This window comes from Camarhynchus parvulus, chromosome 2 (assembly GCF_901933205.1).
Source record: "Camarhynchus parvulus chromosome 2, STF_HiC, whole genome shotgun sequence".
Lineage (NCBI taxonomy): Eukaryota > Metazoa > Chordata > Aves > Passeriformes > Thraupidae > Camarhynchus > Camarhynchus parvulus.
Genome location: NC_044572.1, coordinates 59,724,657 through 59,748,375, shown reverse-complemented (window position 1 = coordinate 59,748,375; position 23,719 = coordinate 59,724,657). Strand labels below are relative to the sequence as shown.

Here is a 23,719-nt window from a genome sequence, read left to right as displayed (position 1 = left end):
AATGTTATAAGAAGATTAAACCATTAATATGCACATGAGTTGTGTGTGCAGTGTGTAAGCACACAGCAAATGCCTGCAGTTTCAGCACTCACACACATCTGTAAATTGATGGATACAAAGGTGCACACACAGAATAAACTACAGAGAGCAGGTGGCTCCACTGTCTATTGCCATGTCCACAGCACTTCTTTTAATCAAAACTTGGATTGAAGGCTGTCAACCATCCCGAACAAAACATCCTTGAGTATATCCCCATTCAATAATTTTGATTGCAACTACTTAGTAAACACACCTTTCCTGGAGATACTTCATTTGGTATTTACATTTATTATCTAACCATTGTTTTAACCTACATTTGGGGTAATCAATTAAAATAGCCCAGCAACAATCCTGTCCCTGTATTTTCAAGTGATCGGAATACTCACTCTTTTATTCTTCTGCACACAGGTTTATTTCACTGTACTTTAGATGAAACTGAGCAGGGATTATATTTTCCTTATTTTCACCCACTTTTTTTTACACAAACTAACTTTATTTTGGCTCTGACATGTCAAGGCACCACAGCATTAGTTAAAATTCAATGAAAACTGCAGTCCTATGGGATTTAAGCCTATGCTTTAATGCTTTGCTGAAATTAGGAATCTCTGCAGGGAGACACGTAGAAGTTTGGTAATCTTACCAGGAATTGCCAGTGAACAGATAAAACTCTTGTCATTTGCTGAGTATTGCCTGAACAGTGCACACATCCCAATAACCCAGGCCTAACCGGAGCTGTGACATTAAAAAACTCCCCGCGCAAGTTTAGCTGCACCAATAGTCTTACATTTGTAACTATGTATCAGCTACATTGTCAACATATTTTGTTTCACAGCTGCAATAGGAAAACTACCAAATCAGTTGTTTTTGGTTTTTTTTTAAAGTAAGTTTTAGTTATGGGAGAATCCTATCAGGTGCAAAATCACCAAATTTATAAAGTCAGTACCCCAAAGACAGATTTAACATCAAACAGGCCTTGATATGAGAGAAAACACAGGAATATCTGTACTAGTTCTCTTTAATAGCAAATTATTTTTAAAAATAAAAGCAAAACAAGAAAACAGTTCTTTAAAAAACTCTCAGAATTGTTGTACATAAGCTTAATACAACAACATTACAAAAACTTTACAAAATAATGTATATCTCAGGTGAAACTGAGATAAGCCATCACACACAGCAGATCATGACAGAGAAACTATTAGCAAGACCACCTGTATCTTTCTAGTTTAATTTCTACTAGAATTTTTTGTTAGGAATAAACTCATTTCCCTAAATAAAAGAACATGATACAAAATTCATGTTATCAGTGTTGCAAGGTGAATGATAAAATGGTCATATATCTATTTCCAAGCAGTCTGATTTGCTTTCCTGAAGAAATATATCCTGTCTTTTTTACAAGAGAACAGAGGGGGAAACATTTTCAAAGTTGAGTAACACTCACAGGAATTTCATGTTCCTATGAAGAAAAATGATAATATTACATTTCCCTAGAATTTAGTTTAATCCTTTAAATTTTTCGTATTTATATCTGTTAGTCTTTTATGCATGGAAAATACCGAACTTTTGGGGAAAGGAAAGAAATGACAGAAACTACTGGCACTCAGAAGCTATAAATAGAAACCAACAATAAAGGCACCTCTGTCATTTTACCTCACTATCACCCACAGTTATTTTATCCATTCTGTTTCAGGCTTCTGGTGGGGGGCAGGGGGGAAGAGTTGGTTGGTTTTTACATTTGCTTAACTATAAATGTCTTTTTAAATCCCAGAGAAATCAAATATATTTGAGCATAGGCGTAATTGCTATCACAAAAAAAAAAGAAGCATGCATACTTTGCTTAAGAGCTTGGCTAAATGAGGAGCTTATTTTGAACTGATCACAAATGCAATATTCCCTTCGATCTTTGTCAGACAGCTCAACAGAAGCTACAGGTTTCACAGACAGAAGGTTTCAGGGTTTCACAGACAATTCAGAGATGTGACAGGGCAAACTGTTCTAACCCTGTTCATACATTTTTTAACATGTCTTTTATACCTACATTGCCAAAGCACAGAAATATGCTGAAGGATCTCCACAAATTTCTATTACATTGGAAAAATATACTTAATAACTAGTAGAAGAAGGGAAGATGTTTGTTTGAGTTTCAGTTATGACAAGTGGCTCTTCACATTCCTTAAACAGTGCTTCAACTTCAATTTGTTCATAAATGTAATTCTTGTCTTAATGGCATGAAATCAACAAAAATGACATCAAGTTTCTTGTAGTAATAATTTACTAGCATTAATGATAAGGAAACCCACTATTTCTTTTGTATAATTAATAAAATTATGCTCAGGGCTGTATTTCCATGAACTACAAATTATTCCCATTACTAACAGAGAAATGATAAGAGCAATGGAATCAGTGTCATTAAGAGAATTAATACTGTGGATCAATGCCTTATTCACTAAAGCATATTAAGCCACAGCCTATCAGGAGACAGCTTGCTCAAAAGGACGATGGCGCACTTCCAACCATTAAGGCTATGCAAAGGGTTCATAAATGCAATAATTGTTCCTGACTTTTACAGAAAGCTGGGTGGGTTCATCCTGATGTCTCACATATTAAAATGGCTCCATCAACAGCAATGGTTTCATGGAAATTTCAGTTTCAGAAATTTCTGCATCCAAGCATGTGGCAAATTTTTTTAAATTTCATTAATAAATTAAGCTTATCTTTCACTGAATTACAAATCCATCCAAATTCAAAATTTTAAACTAATATACTATGTAGTCTTCCTTTGTTTTTTGTTCATGATGACAATAATTCACTATTAGTGAATCAGTGCAGGACAATCAACAAAATTTTCTGTTTTAAATGGAAACAAGCTGCAGTATTGCAAGCTGTCCACATGTATTCATAATGCTAAATAAGTGCTGTTTATGCATGCAAAACCTAATAATTCTAATTAATATACTGAAAATAGACTATTTAGTAACATTGAACTGGTCCCTCATTATAGTAAACCATTTTCTGTGAGCATATATCCATTAGGTGAGGAACATATTCTAGTTATATCCTTATGTTATACCTGGAAATTATACCTATCATGTGGAATTTTAGAGGAAAAACTATAGATATCCTAGTTAAAAGGTGAAAAATAGTTTCCTTTCATGAACAAATTGAAAAGAAGTTTTGACATTGAATCTGGGTGGGTCTCTTTTTATTTCCCTGGAACAGTGTAATTTTTGTGGTTGCTCTATTATTGCTATCTGATACCACAGAATAGTTCATTTATTTCTAATACTACTATAAAGTTCTCTTGTATTTTCACCCCTTAATCCTATCAGAAAATCTCACTCTGTAAAAATAATTCTATGTTCTTCTAGTAGATATAAATGCTTGTTTTTCATCAGTCCATAGAGCATCATCATCTCTCCACTCATTTCTCAACCCTCCTTCCTTAGCAATCACAAAAAATAACATGCTTTATATTTAAGGTGTTTTCCTTTTTCATTTTCTGCTCATGACATTTTTCTTCTTTATGCAACTGCTGCATAGTCATTGCTCTGGTCGTTCTTTTCACTTTCTTGTGGGCTGGTGATTGTCACCCTTGGACTTGTGGATGCTTTTTCAAGACCAGGATCAGCCTCAGGAAAAAGGACAGGCACTGTTACTGTCATCAGGTACCAAAGATTTCACTTCATTTCAATACAGCATTAAGCACCTCATATTAAAATTTCCACAAGGTATTCTTAATGTGAAAAACATGTTTTCCAAGAGTGACCATGTTAAAATTTTCATTTATTTTATACTTATATATCTTCCAAAGGAGAAAGCACTCACATTAGAGGTTCACCCCTACAGTTTTTTCTTCAAGCATCCAGTTACCCACATATGCATTTAAAGTGAATGCTCACTCACTTTCTCCCTTTCCATAAATAACTTCAGCTTATCTAAAACAAAAGTTTCAAATATATGAAGGACAGAATAAATTCAGAGCTCAAGAAAATGTCATGTTACTCAACTCTCTCAACTGAAAAATATTCTTGTGTGTCATACAGAAACAGAAGGAAGCCCAGTTGCAAAGTTCAAGAAACCACTCCCAGTGTCACAGGAAGCAGAGGAAGAAAGTCTTTTTCAGCAGCCTGTAGGCAGGGAATGTGCAGCAGTTTGCTCTGCTTCTGACACTCAGGAATCCCACTCTTCCCAGACCTGGATTCTCCCCATCAAACAAAACACTTTGTTTCCCACATTCTGTGAGCTGGTCAGTTCACCTGACAGTCAGGGGAGTTCTCCTTATTTATGTGGATTGCATCCCTCCATCTAAGCCAACAGCATGTTACCACGTATCCTAAATTAATAGGATATTTGCTATTAAACTGACTAAAGCCCCTTGCTTTGAAGGATGTTGTTCATATCCACTGTATTTTTCACTTTCTAAGAAAAAGAGATGAAACTTCCACAAAGCAATGGCAAAAGCTCTTTATGAAATGCAACTTTTGTGAAAGTCAATTCATCAAAATAATGAGGCACTGGTGTCATGAACACACGCTTCTGCTCTGTCCTAGAAAACAAAGTAGAGTAGAAATATATAATGATTCTGCTTTTCTGGAAACTGCAAGAATCTTTTTTCATTACTTTTTTTTTCAAAATTCAGCATACTAAGGAAAGTAGAAGATGCAGATTCATCAAATAGTGAGAAACATCTGCTCTCTCAGTCAGAGGGCATATAATGTAATTACTGATGTAACTGATCTGTACAGACGAAAAACAACTTTTCCACAAACCAAAGTTCTCATAAATGGTCTCAGGACTTTATCAGAAATTCACTACTTAGAGAGCAGATGAGAACCATAAGGCTGAGATGAATGAGGAACAATACCATAAGAAAGTTTGAAAGAATAAACACTCACCTGGTTCTGACTGCCAGAATCCTCTTTTATTTCTTCTTCAGGCTGAAGAACACCTTGGTAGTTCAAATGTTCCATTCCCTCACCATTTCCTTCATTGTTTTTGCCATTTAAATGGATAAGTTCCTTTTCCTCTGCTTGGTCAACATTCTCTGTTTCTCCTGCTTCATCTTCATAATTTTCATTTAATTTCTTTTCGTTTTTTTCCATGTCAATTCTTTCTTTAACAGTTTCCCCACTTTCTTCTCCATTCACTTCTGGATACTCTCCTTTATATGCCTCCTCTCCCCTGTCATCTTCCTCTTCTACATTTTCTTCTTCATCTACAGTTTCTGCTGGCCTCTGGTGAAAGGAAAAGCAGCAGCATTATGAGGCATTTTAAACCAGAATGCTCTGTGCAATTCTGAAACATGACAGACATCAAATTCACAATTACATCATTACTGAGGAGTAAGTATGCTAATTTGAGGTTTGTCTACATGGACAGAAAATTATGCTCCTCTACTTATACCCCATAATGCCATTTTATTCTTCATTTCCAAAATGTGTTGGTGAGATTTATTTTCACGGGTTAAACTCCATTAAATTTATTACATGGAGTTTAATCCATTTGACCACACTCAAAACAACTAGAATGAGCTAAATTTAATTTACACAGCAACAGCTTACTCTGTTCCATCTATTCCAGGTTCTCTGACTTTCTAGCATTTAGTACATACTTGTTAATAAAGTCCTGTCACAAGAAAATATCATGTATTACTAGCCTACAAACTGTTCCCCCAGAAGCATTTTACCTATGGACCAGGCCATGCCATGACTATCAGTCTTGTCTTCTTTGAATACACAGAAAAGTGGTTAGAGAGATGAGGTAGAGCTACCACTGGTCACTTCCAAGACATTACTCCCTTTCCAAAGATCCCTGTGTACAGTGCCTTGGTTAGGTTTTGCTGGACAATTGGCAGCAATTTTTTCCTACACAGAATTGGACCAGCAGCCAGAAGAAACAAGATCTTGCCTCACCTTGTAGAAGAGTTATCAGAAACTCACTATGGATAAAGCTGCTGGCAGCATCATCTCATGACAGCCTGGGAGATGGATGCACAAATTCTCTGGTCTTTGTCATTTGCCTTCCAGTTTCAGCTTTGAAGAGTCACCTGACTAGTCAGTCCACCAATGCTCCCACCTGCCAAAATTACTTACATACTTGAGCTGAGGTATGAATGAAAATAAAGTGAAAAAAATCCCACAGGAGTGACAAGATGTCTGCCTCCCACCCAGCCTCATCAGACTCTAAATCAAAAGCAAAACAAGCAATAGATTATATCTCCTAATCAAAACTGTTTGGAATTTTACTGTCTTCAGTAGCTCCTTTATGCAAGCAGCTATCTGCAACAGAGAAGTTGTCTTCTAAAAATTTCTTTTCCTCACTAATCATAACATTTCAAAAGAATTCTCTCATCACCTTCAATGTATTAATAAGAGCCAGTTCAGTAAGAGCAAGAATTTATGGATGCCTCTTGATGAAACATCTTGATTTTCCTTTGATATCTAAGTAGCAACATCAGACAACTTTATTATGCCAGTGTACAATGCCATATTGGCACAGTTGCAAAATGAACGAAGTTATTGTGCTGCATTAATTCACAGAATATGGAATTACCAGGAATACTACGTGGGTACACAAACAGGTAAATAGTGGCTCTGTACGTCATTTTTGAGGTACAGTCATTTCTATGTATTTTTTATTCAAGCCTTTCTGACTCACTTTCATCTAGTAACATCAAACTGGCCTTATTACCACTAAAATAAAACTTTAACAAGCCAAGTCTTTACAGAAACCTTCAAAGAAGGCACCATCCAAAGCAAACTTGATTCAACCTTCATAACTTGCAGCACATAAAAATGGCAAAGAATCTGTAGATCCATAAATTCTCAGAAGTTACCTGCTACTCTTAGACATGTTATCTACTAATTTTCTTTCATTCTGCTAAGGAAATTAGCAGCTCTGAATTCTGACCAGAAACAGGGGAGGGTGGGACAAATTACATGCACCAGGCACCACTAACTAAAAATGTGTTTGGTTTTACTTAATGACACCCGTTTGCCATGACATTACACACACTAAATGAAGAGAGGATGAGAAAAGTCAACACGTTCTTTTTCTGTTAACTGTTGTAGTCATCCAGGACATTACCATTCCAGCTTTTTGGTAGTGGGTACAAGCAGAAGTGAATGTATGCTCTTGCCTGCGTGGCTTTAGTATGGTGGCTTGTTCTGGACTGCAGAAGGAAGTGTGTAGGCTTCATGCCATGGTGTAAACGTATGCATCCCAATGCTTTAACTGGTTTCTCTGCTGTGGAAGCAGTCTTGGGCATGGAAGCACAATGGACATTTGAGGGACAGTGATTTCCTAAAGCGCTATGCTAGCTAGATTCATTTGACCTTATCTGTCTAAAATAGATGCGGATGCAAATTTTTGAAGAGTTAAATCTGAGCAACACAGAATATAAACACAGCATTTCTGTGCCCAGAAACTCACTGAAAGCTCACAGAGAATAGTACTGGCATGAAATAACATTCCAATTCCAACTAATTTAACTTGATCAATCAAGCTAAATTACAGGAAAAATAATAGTAGAAAACAAGATGAGTAGAACAACTCCCATCAGTGCAAGTATAATGTTTTCATAGTAACTGAAAATTTCAAGATAGCTGAGCATATTACTACAATGTCATTATTATTACAGACAAAAATAAAAAGCTGTGTTTTCAGCTAATAATTGGAAAGCAAAAGACATTCTTCATTTAATCTCCTTTCAAGCTACACTACATAAGAATGGACATTTCAAACAAGTTAAAAATCAACACTGATTCATTATTTTTCACAAGGTAATTGTGTAGTTATACAAGACTATTCATTACTTTTCACAGGGTAATCTGAAATGCAGTACAGTTCCCTCTGCATGCAGAGTCAAAGCTAGCCTTTCAAATGTGGATATGACCACTGACTGTGCATTTCAGACTGCACAGCAGATCTAAGACAGGACTGTAGGGAGGAAACTGAAGGCCAAAATCACCCACCAAATAGTACATTGCTCTTTATATTAAAAAAGTGTGACACTTTCTACTGAGATTTTATTGACCTACTCACTATGCATAAATTATCATTCTCTATTTTAAGTAAACTTTCTTCACTGAGAAAGAGGTATACTTAGAAAATTTTGGATTTTTCATATTTAGAGAAAGAGAATATTTATCTGCATATATACATGCAGGGGAGAAAACAGAAAGAGGGAGAAAACCAGAGGTCTTAATAGTGCAAAGCCTGTAAATGCTGTACATGCTTAACTTTACCTTCTTGAACAGTTTCAGTGATAGCAGTAATCCTGAAATACCGAACTAAAGCTTACATTAAAGTACTTGATGGGCCAGGGTGTAATTTAAAGTTCCCTGCAGTCATTGGGAACCTTTTCATTGAATTTGATGCAGTCCAGCCATACCTCCACCTATGACTGCACAAATTGCCTATTATATATGCACCAGAATTACCACAAACTGTGCTCCCTCAGTCAGAATAAACCAGGATGGGCATAGTGAAAGCAAAACAGGTGTGCTGAATGAGACCTACCTATCCTTGCAGAAATTATCAGACTCAAGTCAGCAACAACCTTGTATACTGATGAGGAAGCAGTGACATTTCCCATCTTAGTTTTTAGCTTTTCATCAGTTACCTTTTAAATAATCAAAATATTCTCAGTCAGAACTTCCTGTATGGAATGAATTAGATGGATAGCCAAGACAGATGTGGGACTGCTCTTCTTGTTTCTGAGAAGTCAAGAGTTCAGCCTTTGGCCATTGTGTTGGCTCACAGGAAGCTGTCCCTCACATCTGTGGTTCCTATAAAAGCTCAGGGCATCTCAAATCCAGAGAAACAGCTCTGGATATATCTCCAGGCCTGAGTGCCTCTAGCACTTCCATGTAACACAGTTATCATAAGGATATGGAGAGTTATAACAGAGAACAAAAGGCACATCAAAAATTTATGTTGGAAGCAACCAACCAGTTGTAGCCCAGTGTAACTGGACATGGATACTGTAATGAACTACAGAATAAATGTTCCTGCATTAGTTTAGTCCCATCTACACACCTCAAAAAACAACAGCAAAACTTGAACTTGGACTGGAGAAGAATTCCTATTCCGTAACGTTATTTTCACAATCAAGTGAGTTCTAGACCAGGAAGCTTCTCCAGTCACTGTGGTAGTTTATCCCCATTCCTCCTATAGCCAGAACTAATAATAAAAAGACTTGTAATTTTGCCTTTTGAATGGTTGAAAGAAAATAGGAAGTAACCTTCTTTTTTGCATTGCTGCCTTCATCTTTTAAGCAAAGGTGATGCTTTTGCAGTTTCATGCTTGAAAGCACATTACTTAAAACAACTAGTTTTGAAACCATACCTGTGTGAATGTGAGAAGAGTTCTTTTCTTGACATGGACTAGCAATAAAAAGATTCACTGACAAAAGACTTGTATATGTACATTGAAAAGTATATTCAACCAAAGGCATGCAGAAAAACTGAAGCAGTTCTCAGCTTCTTGCTGGAAATACAGACCCAGCTCACCTTCTGGAAACCTCCTGACTTAACTAACAGGTTGATGAGAAACAGAGCCAATTTCATTTTGCATTCAAGAACTGCTTGACAGTATTTTTAATCTCAGCAAAAACAGAGTGTTTAAAAAAGAAACATGTATTCTAATTACACTCATCATGCTATCATTCATTAAGAGGTACATTACCAAATGTCATCATCACTCAAAAGCAGCAAGTCAGGAAATCTTCAGACATTGAAGCATTTGGCTTCTTTTCCTTAGGGATGCTAATGCAAACCTCTCAGAAGGTTTGTACATGACTGATACTGAAAAGTGCAGTATGAAAAAATCATTTAAGGCAGAAATTATTTTGTACCATTAATATAAAACATAATTTTGCATTATTGAAGTAGTTTGGAAATGTTTACTTGGCTAATGGTCACAGCAGACAAACAATGAGGTAGAGAACAAAAATCTTAATGGTCATGAAGAGCAGCATGAATACATCTCACAAATGCAGCAACAGGAACACTTAACTTCGATTGCACCAAAGCTCTCCAGAACAGAGCTCCCCTGCTCCTACTCAGGAATGTTTTGTAGCAGCACTGCATAGATTCCAACAGCGAAACATTTTGTTCCTGAACCAGAAAGTGTTGCTAAGTGACAGCAGCCCTCTTCTCTTCCACATCATTTACAAAACCCAGGCTCTTGAAAACAAGCAAATGAATAGTTAAGGTTCAACTGTCTTACACTTCCCACATAGTTCCTACATTTGCACAAAATGCACTGTTCCTGAAGGCAAAAAGTCTTTATCCCCACAACATTTAAACTCCAACTTTTTCATGAGATGGGTGCCATTATTTTTTTTTAAAAACACATACAGCACCTGAATCCACAGAGTCTAATTTTTCATAACGTCACAGCATCCAGAAGTCCAGCTAGGATGAATGGAAACTAAAGAACTTGAGGTGTAGAAAAAAAACAGCTGTTCAAACTCCCTTCATTGGTTTCATTGTCTACTAACTGGAAGCATACTTCATTCCTTACTCATAATGCAGCCATGACAGAGAAGCCAGCATCTTTAAACACTGCTCTCTGGGGCCCCCAGCATAAGAGGGACATAGACCTCTCCTCCTATAAAGACAAGCTCAGAGGGTTGTGGGGGTTCAGTCTGGAGAAGAGAAGGCTGCAGACACACCTCACAGCACCTTCCAGGGCCTGAAGGGGGCCTTTGTGAAATCTGGAGAGGATCTTTTTACTAGGGCATGTAGTGACAGGACCAAGGGGAATGACTTCAAACTGACAGAGGCCAGGGTTGTATTGGCTATTAGGAAGAAGTTCTTTACTGTGAGGGTGGTGACAAACTGGAACAGGTTGCCCAGAGAAGCTGTGGATGCCCCATCCTTGGAAGTGTTCCAGACCAGGATAATGAGGCCCTGAGCAACCAGGTCTAGTGAAAGGTGTCCCTCCCTGTGGTAGAGGGGCTGAAATGAGATGATTTTTAAGGTCCTTTTCAACCCAAACCATTCAAAGATTTTTATGATCTTATAATAAAATTAGAAAAATATTTTCTAATATGTTACTAAGTCAAAAATACTTTTTTCCATCTCCTTCAGTGACACTTAAGTTTATTTTTCCCCACAATATTTTGCATGCAAATTTTTCAATAAAATTTGCCTAAACTTCACTTCCTATAATATAGTATGATCTGCTGAGCATACCTGCAGATAATAAGAAAACTGTTAAACATTTTTAAAAATGTCCTACTGAGACTGCAAAAATACAAATTAAAGGAAGTAAGTTATGCAATTTGAGAAACTGCCTGCTCTAGGATTGCTGAAATGTTTGAAAACAGGGTTACACAGAGGAAACTTTTTTTCAAAGTGGCATCAAAACTAGTTTTACAAGAGATTTACACTCCCAGGCTTCACTGAGAAGAAGTGAAGGCCCTTCAACTGTTGATCACACTGGCCTCTAAAGACAATGTCAGGCATTGCTACTACAACTTCATAAATCACAGTTACCCAATGCAGATGACGCCTTGAGAAGGCGCTCTTGTACTGCCCAAGGTGTATCCATCAAGGCCTTTTAATAAATACCTACTTTGTTCTTTAGCTCTGTCTAGCCTCTGTTCTAGGTCAGCCTTCTCAAGGCACCACAGAAACCAAGGAAAGATCTCCCTTCTCATTCCGAACTGCAAGGAACCAATCAGAGTAAGTTTCCCTATCTCACACACACAAACAATAACACCATTAAGTGTAAATCAGTGGAGCTGAAAGAAGAACATGCAGTGGAAAATATTATCTGCTGGCTTGTCAGCACTCAAAATTCATAAGGCTTAAATTACAGCTGCATCATTTGTAGTGAAATTTGAGCATAAGAAGTTCTGCATGTGTTCTTTCTAAATGCCATTTTGAAATCCTTACTGATGTAGTGCAAAATGTTTCCTCGTGAAAAGTTGTAGCCTTTTTAATCAAAGAATGTCTCTTCAAGCAGTCAGCCTGTTGTAATGTTGAATCAACATAAACTTTAACATTTTGCCTTTGGCCATGGGGAAGATAAACATTTTATTCTGCTCACTGAGGTGAATCTTGGGTCTCTAAAGCAAAATGTGTACTCCATAATGAAAACTGCAAATGAAAGGTGAAAATTTTCTGCTACTGATGATATACTCCAGCTTCAGCTCACCTAGGAGAGATACACAATCTCACATCGCATCCAAGCCCAGGAAATGGGAAATAATGAGTGGAGCACTGCATTAATCAGTGGACATGTCTCTAAAATTGGAAAGCAAATGGATAATGAAAGAACCAAGAATGTGAACATCTACAGAAAAACTCCAAAACAGTGCCTGTTACATAAATTTATCACCAAGTAATTTTTACAAATAAACACAGAAGGAGAGAACCAGATGGGGATGATGAATCTGGAGGGGGAAAATAAGCCAAAGAACAAACCAAAACCCAAATGGAGTTTTTCTACATCACATCTTAATAGCCAGTATCATATACCCCATGGCAAAGCAGGCTGGCACAACAACATGCTTGAATTGCTTATGGGGTCATGCACTGGATAACTTCAGGTCTCATAACTCTCCTGCTTACTCCACCTCCCAAGGGCTCAGCATGAGAGAAGAACAACCGTGCTTATGGAAATGGATAAGCTGTTTCACACTGCAAGTGCAAACTTGCAGTGTTATTTCAGTATTATCACTAGAAACTGCTGCTTTTGTATTTTAGAACTTACAGAGAATGAAAGAAAGAGTAGGTTTTTCTGAAAGCTTTAAAAGTTAGAAATTTTTCCCTCGAAGTTACTTTGAATATATTTGCATTATTACCAACAAATTCAAAGTAACACACTTAATTACTATCTCGAATAAGAAACTACTATTGTTTTGCTGCCTCCCTGTCAAGAACCACCTTGTTCCCTTGCTATTTGCACAACTGATTTCATAGTCTGTCATCAGTCCCCATGAATGTTGACACAGTGATGCAAACAACCAACTTGGAGTAAGCCTGCATGTCAAAAGAAGAAACTAATAATTTTGTATTTGGGAGCTGAAGTCTTGGTAAAGAATATAGAACAGAAAGGTCTGGTTTGGTTTAAGGCAAAATATTCATTTTTTCTTCCTTGATGTTCAATTACAACTGTCAGCTAGTCTGGAGTAAAGCAAACCCTGTTCTTTTAATGTGTTTTCAGCTGGCAGACAGCATTTTACAGAACAGGACATAAGTGAGAGTCTAGCCAGTATAACACTAGGTTTAGTTAATGGCTAATCTGGCATTTGTTCAACTGTGTATTTCAAACAGCAAGACAGAGAAGGTGCATAAAAAGAAAAAAAAATATTAAGCTCTATCTTCACCACCTCATTTATGTGGCTGATGGAAATGATAGCCTATCAGAAGTGTCAGCATTCTAGTGAAAGCTGCCATGTAAATATTTATGCATTATGCAAGATAGTCAAGCCCTGGCTGGCTGTCCTTTCCTATATTTCTAGCAATAACATACACTGCAGTGCAGATAAGAAAAAGCTAAAAAGCTTTACATGACAGAATTTAAAACAATTTTAAATGGTCATTAATATGAACCAGAGCATGCAAAATGCTAAATGCTTCTAAGGTTAGAGTGACCTTAGTTATCTGGGAATAAAAAGTACTCAGTGATACTCAGAAGGCTTGGCTTCTTGTGAGATTGCCAAGGAAACTATACATGAAGTTTTAACATTATATATAAAGCATGGCTTGTTTTGCAGTAAATTTGATGCTTTGCTTGGCTTTTATGGAAACATGAAAATCAGATTATTTGTAGTTTGCATGCCTGATTTTTTTAATATTTTTTCCCCATCGAATACAACTGCTTGCAGTTCCTTGTCCAGACAGCAAAATCTGTTGGTAGAAAAATATTTCCATCTGAACATGATGAATGGACCTTGGTACATGAGCTTAGAGGTATTCAGCAAGTTCCTAGCATTGCAAGCTTGCCAGCACATCTGATGCTCACTGGCAGCTATGTGAACAGTTCCACTGCCAAACAGCCAAGTGGTAGTAGAGAGTTTTTCCCCTCCCTAGGAATGGTCACCACCTGGAGGCAAAGGCAAACTGAGGAGACACACAGGGCTACTGACTGTGCTGTAGGATCTCTGTGGAGAAGTAAGACAGCTGTTTCCAGGGTTGGATTTCATAAGAATTGCAGTCAGCCTAAAAACTAAGGCCTGACAACCCAATTTACACAGCCAAATGTTCTACACTACCCAGAGGAATTCTTTACACACCTCCAGAGGCCAACAAACAGGCTAATAATTTCTGAATTTGATTATTAGACTGTCAAGACCAGAGTAGGATGTGCTTCAGGATGTCATAAGAAACAAAGATTAAGACAACAGCTGGCATGTTCTTCCCCAATGTCAGTGCTATCAATATAACACAACACATCCTAATTATCACTACACCTCACCAGGACAACCACAATTAACAGAGCTGATGAGCCCTATGGTATTCATCATATAAGACTCTGAGGTTGGGGCAGGTATATGCTGTGAGAAGACACATCTGTAGCATTCCTTCTATCAGGGACCAAGACAGTCTTGTTCTTGTTGCCTCTATCACCTGATTCTTGTGTTTTCAAGAACAATGCCTACAAAATAGCTACAAAATTCCCATTGAAGTGAATAAATAATGAGAATGATCCTTCTTAGCAACAGGAGCTTAAGATAAAATCTGTATTTTTTTAGATGGTATAGTGTCAATCTTCAAAGTGGCAAATAAGTTCATACAACATCTATTTCCCCTCAGGTATTGTGTTTAAAAGCAGAACACAAGCTAAAGGCATATATGTCTAGCATTCTTTTACACAATACAAATAAATTTTAAAAATATCAGCCAACTAAATAGTAAGCACTATTTAGTAAGCAATTAAATAGTGTCATAAGCTCTAGCCCGTAAACTTTTTCGTTTGTCACTGTGCTAACATGACAAACATTCTCCTAAATATCTCTCCAAAATATCTTCTCCTAAATATCTCTCTTCTGCTGAGAAGGACTCAAAGCTGGACAAATACTCTAGATGCAACCTCAGAGATGGTGAGTCAAGAAAGATAATCAGTGACTTTGATGTGCTGGCTGTGCTTTTACTAGCCCAGCCTGCACAGTCCACCTCATCCGCACAGGGAGCACCACCAACTCAACTTGCCAACCACAGGAGCTGCATGGCCTTTCTGCAGCTCCTTTCTAGCCCACCTGTCTCCAGACTGCACTGAGAGTTAACTGCACTACAGGTGCCCAACTTTGTACCTCTCTTTCTTGTGGAACTTCATGAGGCTCAAGTCACCCTTATTCCCTCAAGCTGCTGAGATTGCTCTGAAAGACAGCCCTGTATTCACCTGATAACGACAGCTGGGCCTGAATAAGGCTGTGTCCCATGCCATAATCTGTGTGACCCATGAACATATTATAATGTCTCAGATCCAGTATCAAACCATGAGGACCACCATCTGTAAAGAGGTGCCAGTTAAATCCCAACCAGCTGATCTTTTAAATCTCAGCAAACCAGCTGGTTTTTCACCTTCATTTTAGCCCACAAATCCAGTCTCCACCCTCATTAAGGATATTTTCCTCCCCATACTTACCACACTTCTTCCAATTTCTCCTACAAATACAGAAGTCTACACTGAAAGCAAGATAAAGGACAATAACTGCTGTTACTGTTAGTTCAATTTACCTAGTCCTTGTATTATTTCAGTCCACAGGACTTAAAATCAAAGTACAAAAAGGGAGATATAATATTATATTTAGTTATCAAGACCTATTTATTGCATATAAATCTTAGAATTAAAAAATTGGCCAACGAAGCACCATGTTGCTCCAACAGAACAAAGTGCTGTCAGCTTTAAAAAAATCAGACAAATCTGCACCTGTTGTAGTCCAGGATTGGAGGAATACTGCTCTACCAGTATAAAGAGACTGCAATTCAGGTGAACTTATTTGGTAGGATGTAACAGTAGGGAGTCCTGATTCTCTAAGGCTCTGTAAGAGCTCTCAGAGCAGCTCTGAAGCTGATGAAAAGGTAACTGACATTTGACATATTAACACAGAAAGGGAGATTTGCTCAAGCTGCCATAAAAGAAGCAGTATTATTGAGCTTACAGTCATCCCCACAGAATTACACTACACACTTGAAAGAAATTGAGGAAAGAAAAGAGAAACAACACACAATCTGTAATCTCTAAAAAAAAAAAAAAAACATTTATTTAAAGCTTGATCACTACCTGGTCCAGTGGAACTTCCACAAGAGTATCTTCATCTTCTTGCACTTCAACTGCCCCCCACATTTCAGACCCCTCTTCTCTGGCTTTGTAAATGTCTTCACCTATAATGGGAAAGACAGAGTGGAAGGAAATGAAGTCCAATAGTGACACAGTGTGGCTCAGCTACTGAACTGCATATTCAATTTTGCTTCTGAGAACAGCTTTCTGAGCTGACCCATCATTCCCCATACAGTTCTTTCAAGTCTTCAGTCTCCCATTGCTGTCAATTGGTTTTTCTTTCCCTTTAACAACAAATACTTACATACTACACCACTTGGGGAAGGTGGGAGAAAAGGCAAAGGGAAAGGGAACTGAACAAAGTCCTGGATCTGAAGTTCCTTTGTCCAGAGTGAATCTGAACTAGGTACATTACAACAACAACAACATAATACTTCTGTTTCTACAGCCAATTAGAGTATCCTTTAGTAATGAGCCTTATAACATACATCTATCAAAAATTTCAGTCTCTGAATCAAAAACAAACATGCTGAATCAGATTAGGGTTAAAAGATTAAGAGAAACGGTTGTATTAGCTCTGCTCCTCAACTCTGGGCACATGCATGTGGAGCTGTGGCTGAAACTCCACACCCGCATTAAAAAGCACGTACTCCTGGAAAACAAGGATTAACAGTTACATTTTGCAGAGATTTTACACCATTTAGTTTAAGTAATTTCTTTTCCCTGAGTATAAGAAGTAACTAGGGGTCTTTGAAGTTTCCAGCACAAGTCTTATGATATCAGCTAATTAGGAAAGTGAATATAGGTACATACAGAAAATGATTTCCAAGTGATGCACGATCCTCTGTATTTTCCCCTGAACTGAAAACAGCCCAGAAATTAAAGGCATTAGTTACTCCAAATCATCTCACTCCACTGATCTAGGAAAGACGAAGATGTGTCCATATCTAATATAATATGTAACTACAGTAAGAAAGTATTTCCATTGTTTCTGGCTGCCTTCTAGTTCTTCATGAAAGAATCTGAACTTGCTAATATCAACTGACAATGCAAACTGATCTGCATTGCTGCTGCTAAATGAGCAGTTTTAGTGTAGCACAGAGCCACTTAGGTGGAAAAGTAATTAATAAAACCCCAAGACCTAGAGAAATCCAGAGTCTATCCACATAAAAAGTCAGCACTGACTACTCCAGTAGTTTTCCAGTTACTTTTTCATCACTATGAGAGCCAAGGGAAGGGTTTGCCCTGGGAACAAGTTCTGAGGCACCATACTGCTGCAAATGGCTGACCGGAGGGGAGATGCCAGATGGCCTTGGACAGTAGCCTGACAGCCACTGCCCAGAGGACCAGAAATGAAGGCCATTCTCCCAGAAATGAAGAGGCAGAAATGGGGGTTTCTATGGCACATCACAATGAAATTCCAAAGTGGTACTGCTGGGTGCATCTTAGGAGAAAGATTTCCTGATGGACAGAGCAGCTTGACTATCCAGGCATCAGTCCTGCTGGAACCTCCCCACCTTACCAAAAGATCCATACTACTACTCATCCTCTGAAAGTATCCCTGTTGGAAATACCAGAGGGGTCCTAGCATCATTGCTTGGACTCTTATCCTAAAAAATTCACACATGGTTTTCAAGACCTCATTTTTGTACTTCACATGAAAATAATAATTTTCTTTTTTAGTTTCCTTTTTCTTGGGATTTACTAAATACAATGCATGGATGTTCCATTGAAACCAACAAAGGACATTCAATACTTGATAGCAGTATGATAAATCTTGGACAATCTACCTGTATATATCTCGTTACTAATCCCCTTTGACACAAGACTTGTTTGGGTTTTTTGACAAAATCAGCAATAAAAACGTGGAGTGACTGAGAATAACAAAAAAATGCATCTGAACAGATGCTACTTGTACTTTTTCAAAGAATCAATGCACTTCACATTTCCCATTTTTCTGAGCTCTCTAAGAGACAGAATGTTCTGTTTCTCTTACCTGGTATTATCATCGCTGCCTCTCATCACAGGCACTTGAGTTATAGATTTCCAACATATTCTGAGAGGGAAATGTGATATGTTCCCTAAAAGCCACCATGAAGACTCTCCTATTTCAAGGCTTTCCCTTAAGTATGTAAGAAAATAACCTTGCCCTAGATTTCTTGGCCCACTGAACTACAGAAGGTCAACTCAGTGTCTGAAAGAACTGTATTTAGTATTACTATCTTTCCATTTAGGCTCTGTAATAACACCTTTGCCTTCAAGGTCCCCAAGTCTTTCAACCAAAATGGGGACTGTCTGGCCTCTAGAGGTAAAAAGGATTTGGGTGCAGGGGCAATTTTCATCAGGTTTCTACTCCAGGGCAAAAGGAGTAAAAGGGAGAGGAACATGTGTTAGCCCTGGAGCCAAATCCACTCAAGAGTCTCATTTTTAAAGCACCTCTTCTTAGAAGAGCAGATCAGGCTCAGGGCTATGCTGAACAACTCACGGAGACAGACTTACACAGTATTTTGAAAAAACTTACTCATGGAACCAGGAGGGAGCAGGAGAAAGGAAAGAAGACTCTAAGTTTCAGTAAGGAATCATATTTCTCATTTAAAAGAGAGTGCCCAAAAAGGTAGCAACAGCAGGATTTCAATAAGCAAAATCAAAAATCTCCACGGAATTTCCTCCAAGCACTTCCTAGCAGGTGTTTGCTCAGAAAGCTGGTCAGAAGTGAAAATATGTTAGTTGAAAAGAACTCTGCACAACACTGCAGCATCTCTCGGGGATACTACTGTTCATTGTCTTGCACAGAAAGCATTCTCAAGAGAAAGAGCACTCCTGTTCTTCCACAGACTGAAAATATTATTTAAGTAAAATAGAACATTTACAACAAAAGGGAAATTAATTATTTACCTCTGCACAAACGTAAGAGAATGGAGGACAGATGTCCAAAATATGTGTACAGTCAGAGAAGGAATTAAAACACTTAGGTCTGAAATGTGCCAAAAGAGATGAAGAAAAAAATGACACTAACTGAAAAATGGAGAAGTTGTAATACTTGAACAAAAAATTCCAAAGGAAATGGCAAGGACTGCAATTAGTCTTACATTAGGACACACACTGTCGTCTTTTGTTACAAAAAGTGAAAAGAAATACAAAAATTGCAAAATAATTTCAATAAAATTAATTTGAATAAATGGAGCATTATGAAAATAGCTTAAAATGTTAACATTATTAGCATTGCTACTCTACAGACAGAAGTATTTACACCTTCTGCATGTAAAGTTACAAATATCTGGAGGATGGAAGCTGTGTGAAAGGCCAACACATTTCTTGTTTGTTTGATTCTGTGTCAAGATCTTGTCAACAGGAGTTTGCAGGCCACATTAATCACAATTATCGGTGCTCTGAGTTACTTCCAAGGAAATGTTTTCAGTTGGGTAACTTTGCCTCATATTTTATAGATAATGCTTTTTGGTTTAGGAAAAAAAAGTATGAAAAAATCTTATTGATGCAATATTTCACATCTCTGTGTCTGAATCATTAGTGAGTTTCTTTACATGTCTCTAAGGGAGAAAAAACAAGAAAGTATTTTAGAAAATGCCATAAATTACATGAAAAACCATTTTTGCAAGTCTTCATCCTGTATTGTTATGGGCTTCTATTGCAATCTCTGTTGAAGCAGAAATATGTGGTGTACCCTGCTGAAAAGAAAAATTCCAGCATTTCCATTAAATGGGACATTTATGACTACTCCAAACGGTTAATACAAAATTGTAAATTAAACATGCTTCCTCTTTTATGAGTCAGTTCTGATTTTCTTGTGCCTCAAAGTACCTGAAAACTGACCACAGACAGGGCCATGGAAACACTGGGGCAGAAGAGCTCTGAAAGGGGGTAAGAAAGGAAGGTGTGTCTCCCCACAGCATTGCTGGTAAGTATAAACAGAGGATTTATTTCAGTTAGGTTCTCGGTTCTCCATGCCACAGCACGTGCAGCTTCTGTCAAGAAGCCAAGCAAAATATTACTGGAAGTTTTGTGATCTTCTGTGAGGATATTTTTCTATGGTATCCAGACAAAAAGAAGACACTGGAGTTTTTTAAGTTTTTCCAGTCACTGTGTGATCATAGACTACCTTGAGCCAAAAATCAGCACTATTTTTTATACCCTAAACAGAGAGAGTCAGGTAACCAAAATATCTCCTGTTATTTCTGATTATCTTAAAGCAGGATCATGTTCAGCAATTTAGGTAAAAAGGGGTAAGAAGAATCTGCAGAAGGGCAAAGAACAGATCATTCAAAAGGAGCAGCCAGGTGGAGAGAGAATATGCACAGGCTGGAGGATAGAGACACTGAGGGGAGATGAAGGCACAGTGATGTTAGAAAAAATATGTGGAATGAGGAACTGTATAAGATTAAATAGAAAGATCAGGAAATACTAGTGAGAAGAAAGGAAGCAATGGGGTCCAATGCACTGGCTGGAAGGCAGAAAAATGGCTTTTAGGGAGTAGAAGAGTGGAAGCTTGAAAGAATGAATGGGGAAAAAAACCCAAGTCAGCAGGTATCCAAGCCAATTTAAGCTTCCTAAAAGAATCTTCCTTCAGGAAAGCCTGCAAAGAGGAATGCTGGATTACTACCTACCAGCAATTGAATATCTATGTTCCAATGTTACCACACACATAGAAGTGCAGCAAAAAAAAAAAAAAAAACAAAAAAAAAAAAAAAAAAAAAAAAAACAAAACAAAACCAGCAATGAAAAAATGCTGCTTGTTTTCAGGCAAGTATTTTTTGTTCATATTTATTTTTTCAACAAGCAATACTTATTAAGACTCTGGAGAGTGGAAAGAGTTCTTATAGGATTTTTTAGTTTCACACTAAAGAGATGAAAAAAACCTGCAACCATAAGTGCTTTCCTATGGAGTATCTTCAAGAGTTGTGCTCTCTCCCACTTCTTCTCCAGCTCCATAATCCCACAGAGAGAAAGAGTGATGAAATCTCAGGAGGATTCAGATGGCTTAAAGCTCGGAATTCCTTGAAGTCTTGTCAGGATTACCAGGAAAGGGAACATTTGGAGCCTGGTAACAGCCCTGCCAAGGAAAGGTAACTACTGCTTCAAAAAAGCCATGGACCAACTCAACCTGCCCCAAGTAAACTGAAATGATAGCTGGAAATGATGTTGAAACACTGGCACCTACTTTATGGCCAACCTCTACAGCTAGGAACAAGGAAACCACACAAACAGTAAGAACAAGAGAAATTTCCAGCTGAAAAAGGCAGTGAAATTACAGGAGCAGGATGTTACCACTACACTTAGTCTTTGGTAATCAGGTCCAGAGGCTATGGGTGAGACAAAAGGCACTGTGGGTCAGGTTTGGATGAGAACCTTGGAAAGGATAATGACTGGTAAACAGGGGGTGAGGTTTCGGATTTTGTACTTGCCCACGGTCTATCTCAAAGCAAGCAGCTCAGTACTCAGCTGCTTTCACCAAAGATAGAAGGTGCTACTGCATTCCTGCAGAGCTTTTCAGCTCTTTGTTGCAAATGGACTGATCAAACCAATTCATTAAATTTAAGACAATTTTAAGACTTCCTAATGACTTGCACAATGACTCTTAAAAGTCAAACATCTTCATTTTGAGAGTTACCTACTCTGTCCTGGCCCTTACCCATGCCAGCTCCTGCTGGCCTTGCAGCCCTAGGAATTCATTTGTGTGAAAGGGATTCTGCTGCCCATTCAGGAGAATTTTCCAGCTATTTTCTAGATTTTTACTTCCTAATCTCCTGATAGGTACAGAACAGGTAAGTTACCAGCAAGAGCAAATTTATAAATGCCCAAAAGATTTCGACTAGCAACATTTCACTGGTCACATTTTAGTAGTTGTCTCAACACAGAAGTGTTCAGTGTATTGTGCATTCAGTTCAGCATGTAGAGAAAGAAACCACAAATTGGTGCATGTATGACCGTCAAGACTTGGCTAAAATGGAAAGATCATTTTCTGTTTGATGCCATTCAGTATTTCAGCTGGAATTGTTTTTCTACGCTTTGATAAACAAGGTTATATGACTTTATTAAATACCAATTAAATTATATCTTAAACTAGCTGATAAGAAATCTGTACTTTTAAAATAACTAAGCACAGGAATAAGCTCCTTTCCTAAACATCATTAACTATGAAACATTTATTGCAGCAAAAATTACAAAATTATAGAGATATTAATGCATTTCAAATTTTAAACTGATTTAAGTTTAGTAGTAGAAATTTTAAAAGTCATTGTAATCATAATCTGCCCTGAATATTTTGTGGAAATCTGAGGCATTTACTAGGTACAAGCCCTATAGGTAAGGAAGGAAGTTAATGTGACTATAAAAAAAATTAATGTGACTTACAACAGAGGCTGCATCATAAAAGCAGTAAGTAAAATTAAAACCAAAATGTAAAAAATAAAAAAGTGCCTCATAAAATTGAATAGTTTGCTGTGAAGTAAAGGAGGACATCTGTTTATGCCTGCAGACAACATAATTTTATATTCTTGTTTTGTGTATGTTTTGGGGTTTATTTAATTTAAAAGCATCTCTGTTGAACAAGACCCATTTCCAACAAAGAGCCATTGCCTTCATGACAGTTCTGTATGTGTGTTCATGCCTGTGACTCCTGTCATCAAAATGCAATGGAATTGAAAAGAACCTGCTAGCAATATACATATGAAACTGTTGAGAATATTAAAAAGTACATATTTTTCTTCCCTTGATACTACTGCAGCCTCAAGTTTTTAAGTAATTGCTTCCTCTCTTTTGAAAATTTTAAATCTGTAATATAATTTTATGCTATTAGAGCATGCTGACATCTGATTACCTCAGCAGAAACTGCAAAAGGTGGTTCTAGAGGTTGCCTTGTATGCAGCACTCTCCCTTACTGATAGGAAATATGGTAATGCTGGAGCAAAGGAAAAGCTGCCATAGCTCAGTCATCTTTATACATCAACAGCTACAAAAATAAAGGACTGACTGTCATAATACAAAAGTTTTTTCTTCCCTCTCCCTGTTTTGGCCCTTCATCCCACTTACTCTCCATGTTTCAAAGCATCCAATTTATTAATTGATTTAAATTATAGATCATTAAGGAAGGCCATTTGCATTTTTAAATTAAGAAACCAGTTCTCATTCAGCCACATTTTTTTAAATTCTGTGCCTGTTCCATAACTTGGCCTTCTCTTGAGTACAGTTGTGTGCCAGGGGCTAAACTGTCACTAAACAATTGCAAAAGCCCTGAAATGTCTGCCCTGGCCCTATCATTCCAAACTTTTACACCCTCCTGCTAGAAATTAAGTAGCATGCTTTCCTGCTGATAAGTATGTATTATCCTATTTAACATTTTGTGAAGTATTCACTTCCCTAAAAGCAAACCCAAAGAAACTCGTGTGTTTGAATAAAGTGGCTGCAAGGTTTATCATCATCTTAGCTC

General features: G+C 37.6%; 1 protein-coding gene across 1 annotated transcript in view; it reads right to left on the bottom strand.

Annotated features, from left to right (window-relative positions):
- Window positions 1–3,557: 3,557 nt before the first annotated feature.
- Window positions 3,558–23,719, bottom strand: part of DCDC2 (doublecortin domain containing 2) — a 50,894-nt gene continuing 30,732 nt past the window's right edge. Inside the window, exons 9-11 of the mRNA XM_030943349.1 lie at window positions 16,279–16,379; window positions 4,932–5,270; window positions 3,558–3,665 (exon numbers count right to left, since the gene is read on the bottom strand). Of these exons, the coding sequence (XP_030799209.1) occupies window positions 3,558–3,665; window positions 4,932–5,270; window positions 16,279–16,379 (548 nt within the window). The remainder of the gene's footprint in view (window positions 3,666–4,931; window positions 5,271–16,278; window positions 16,380–23,719) is intronic.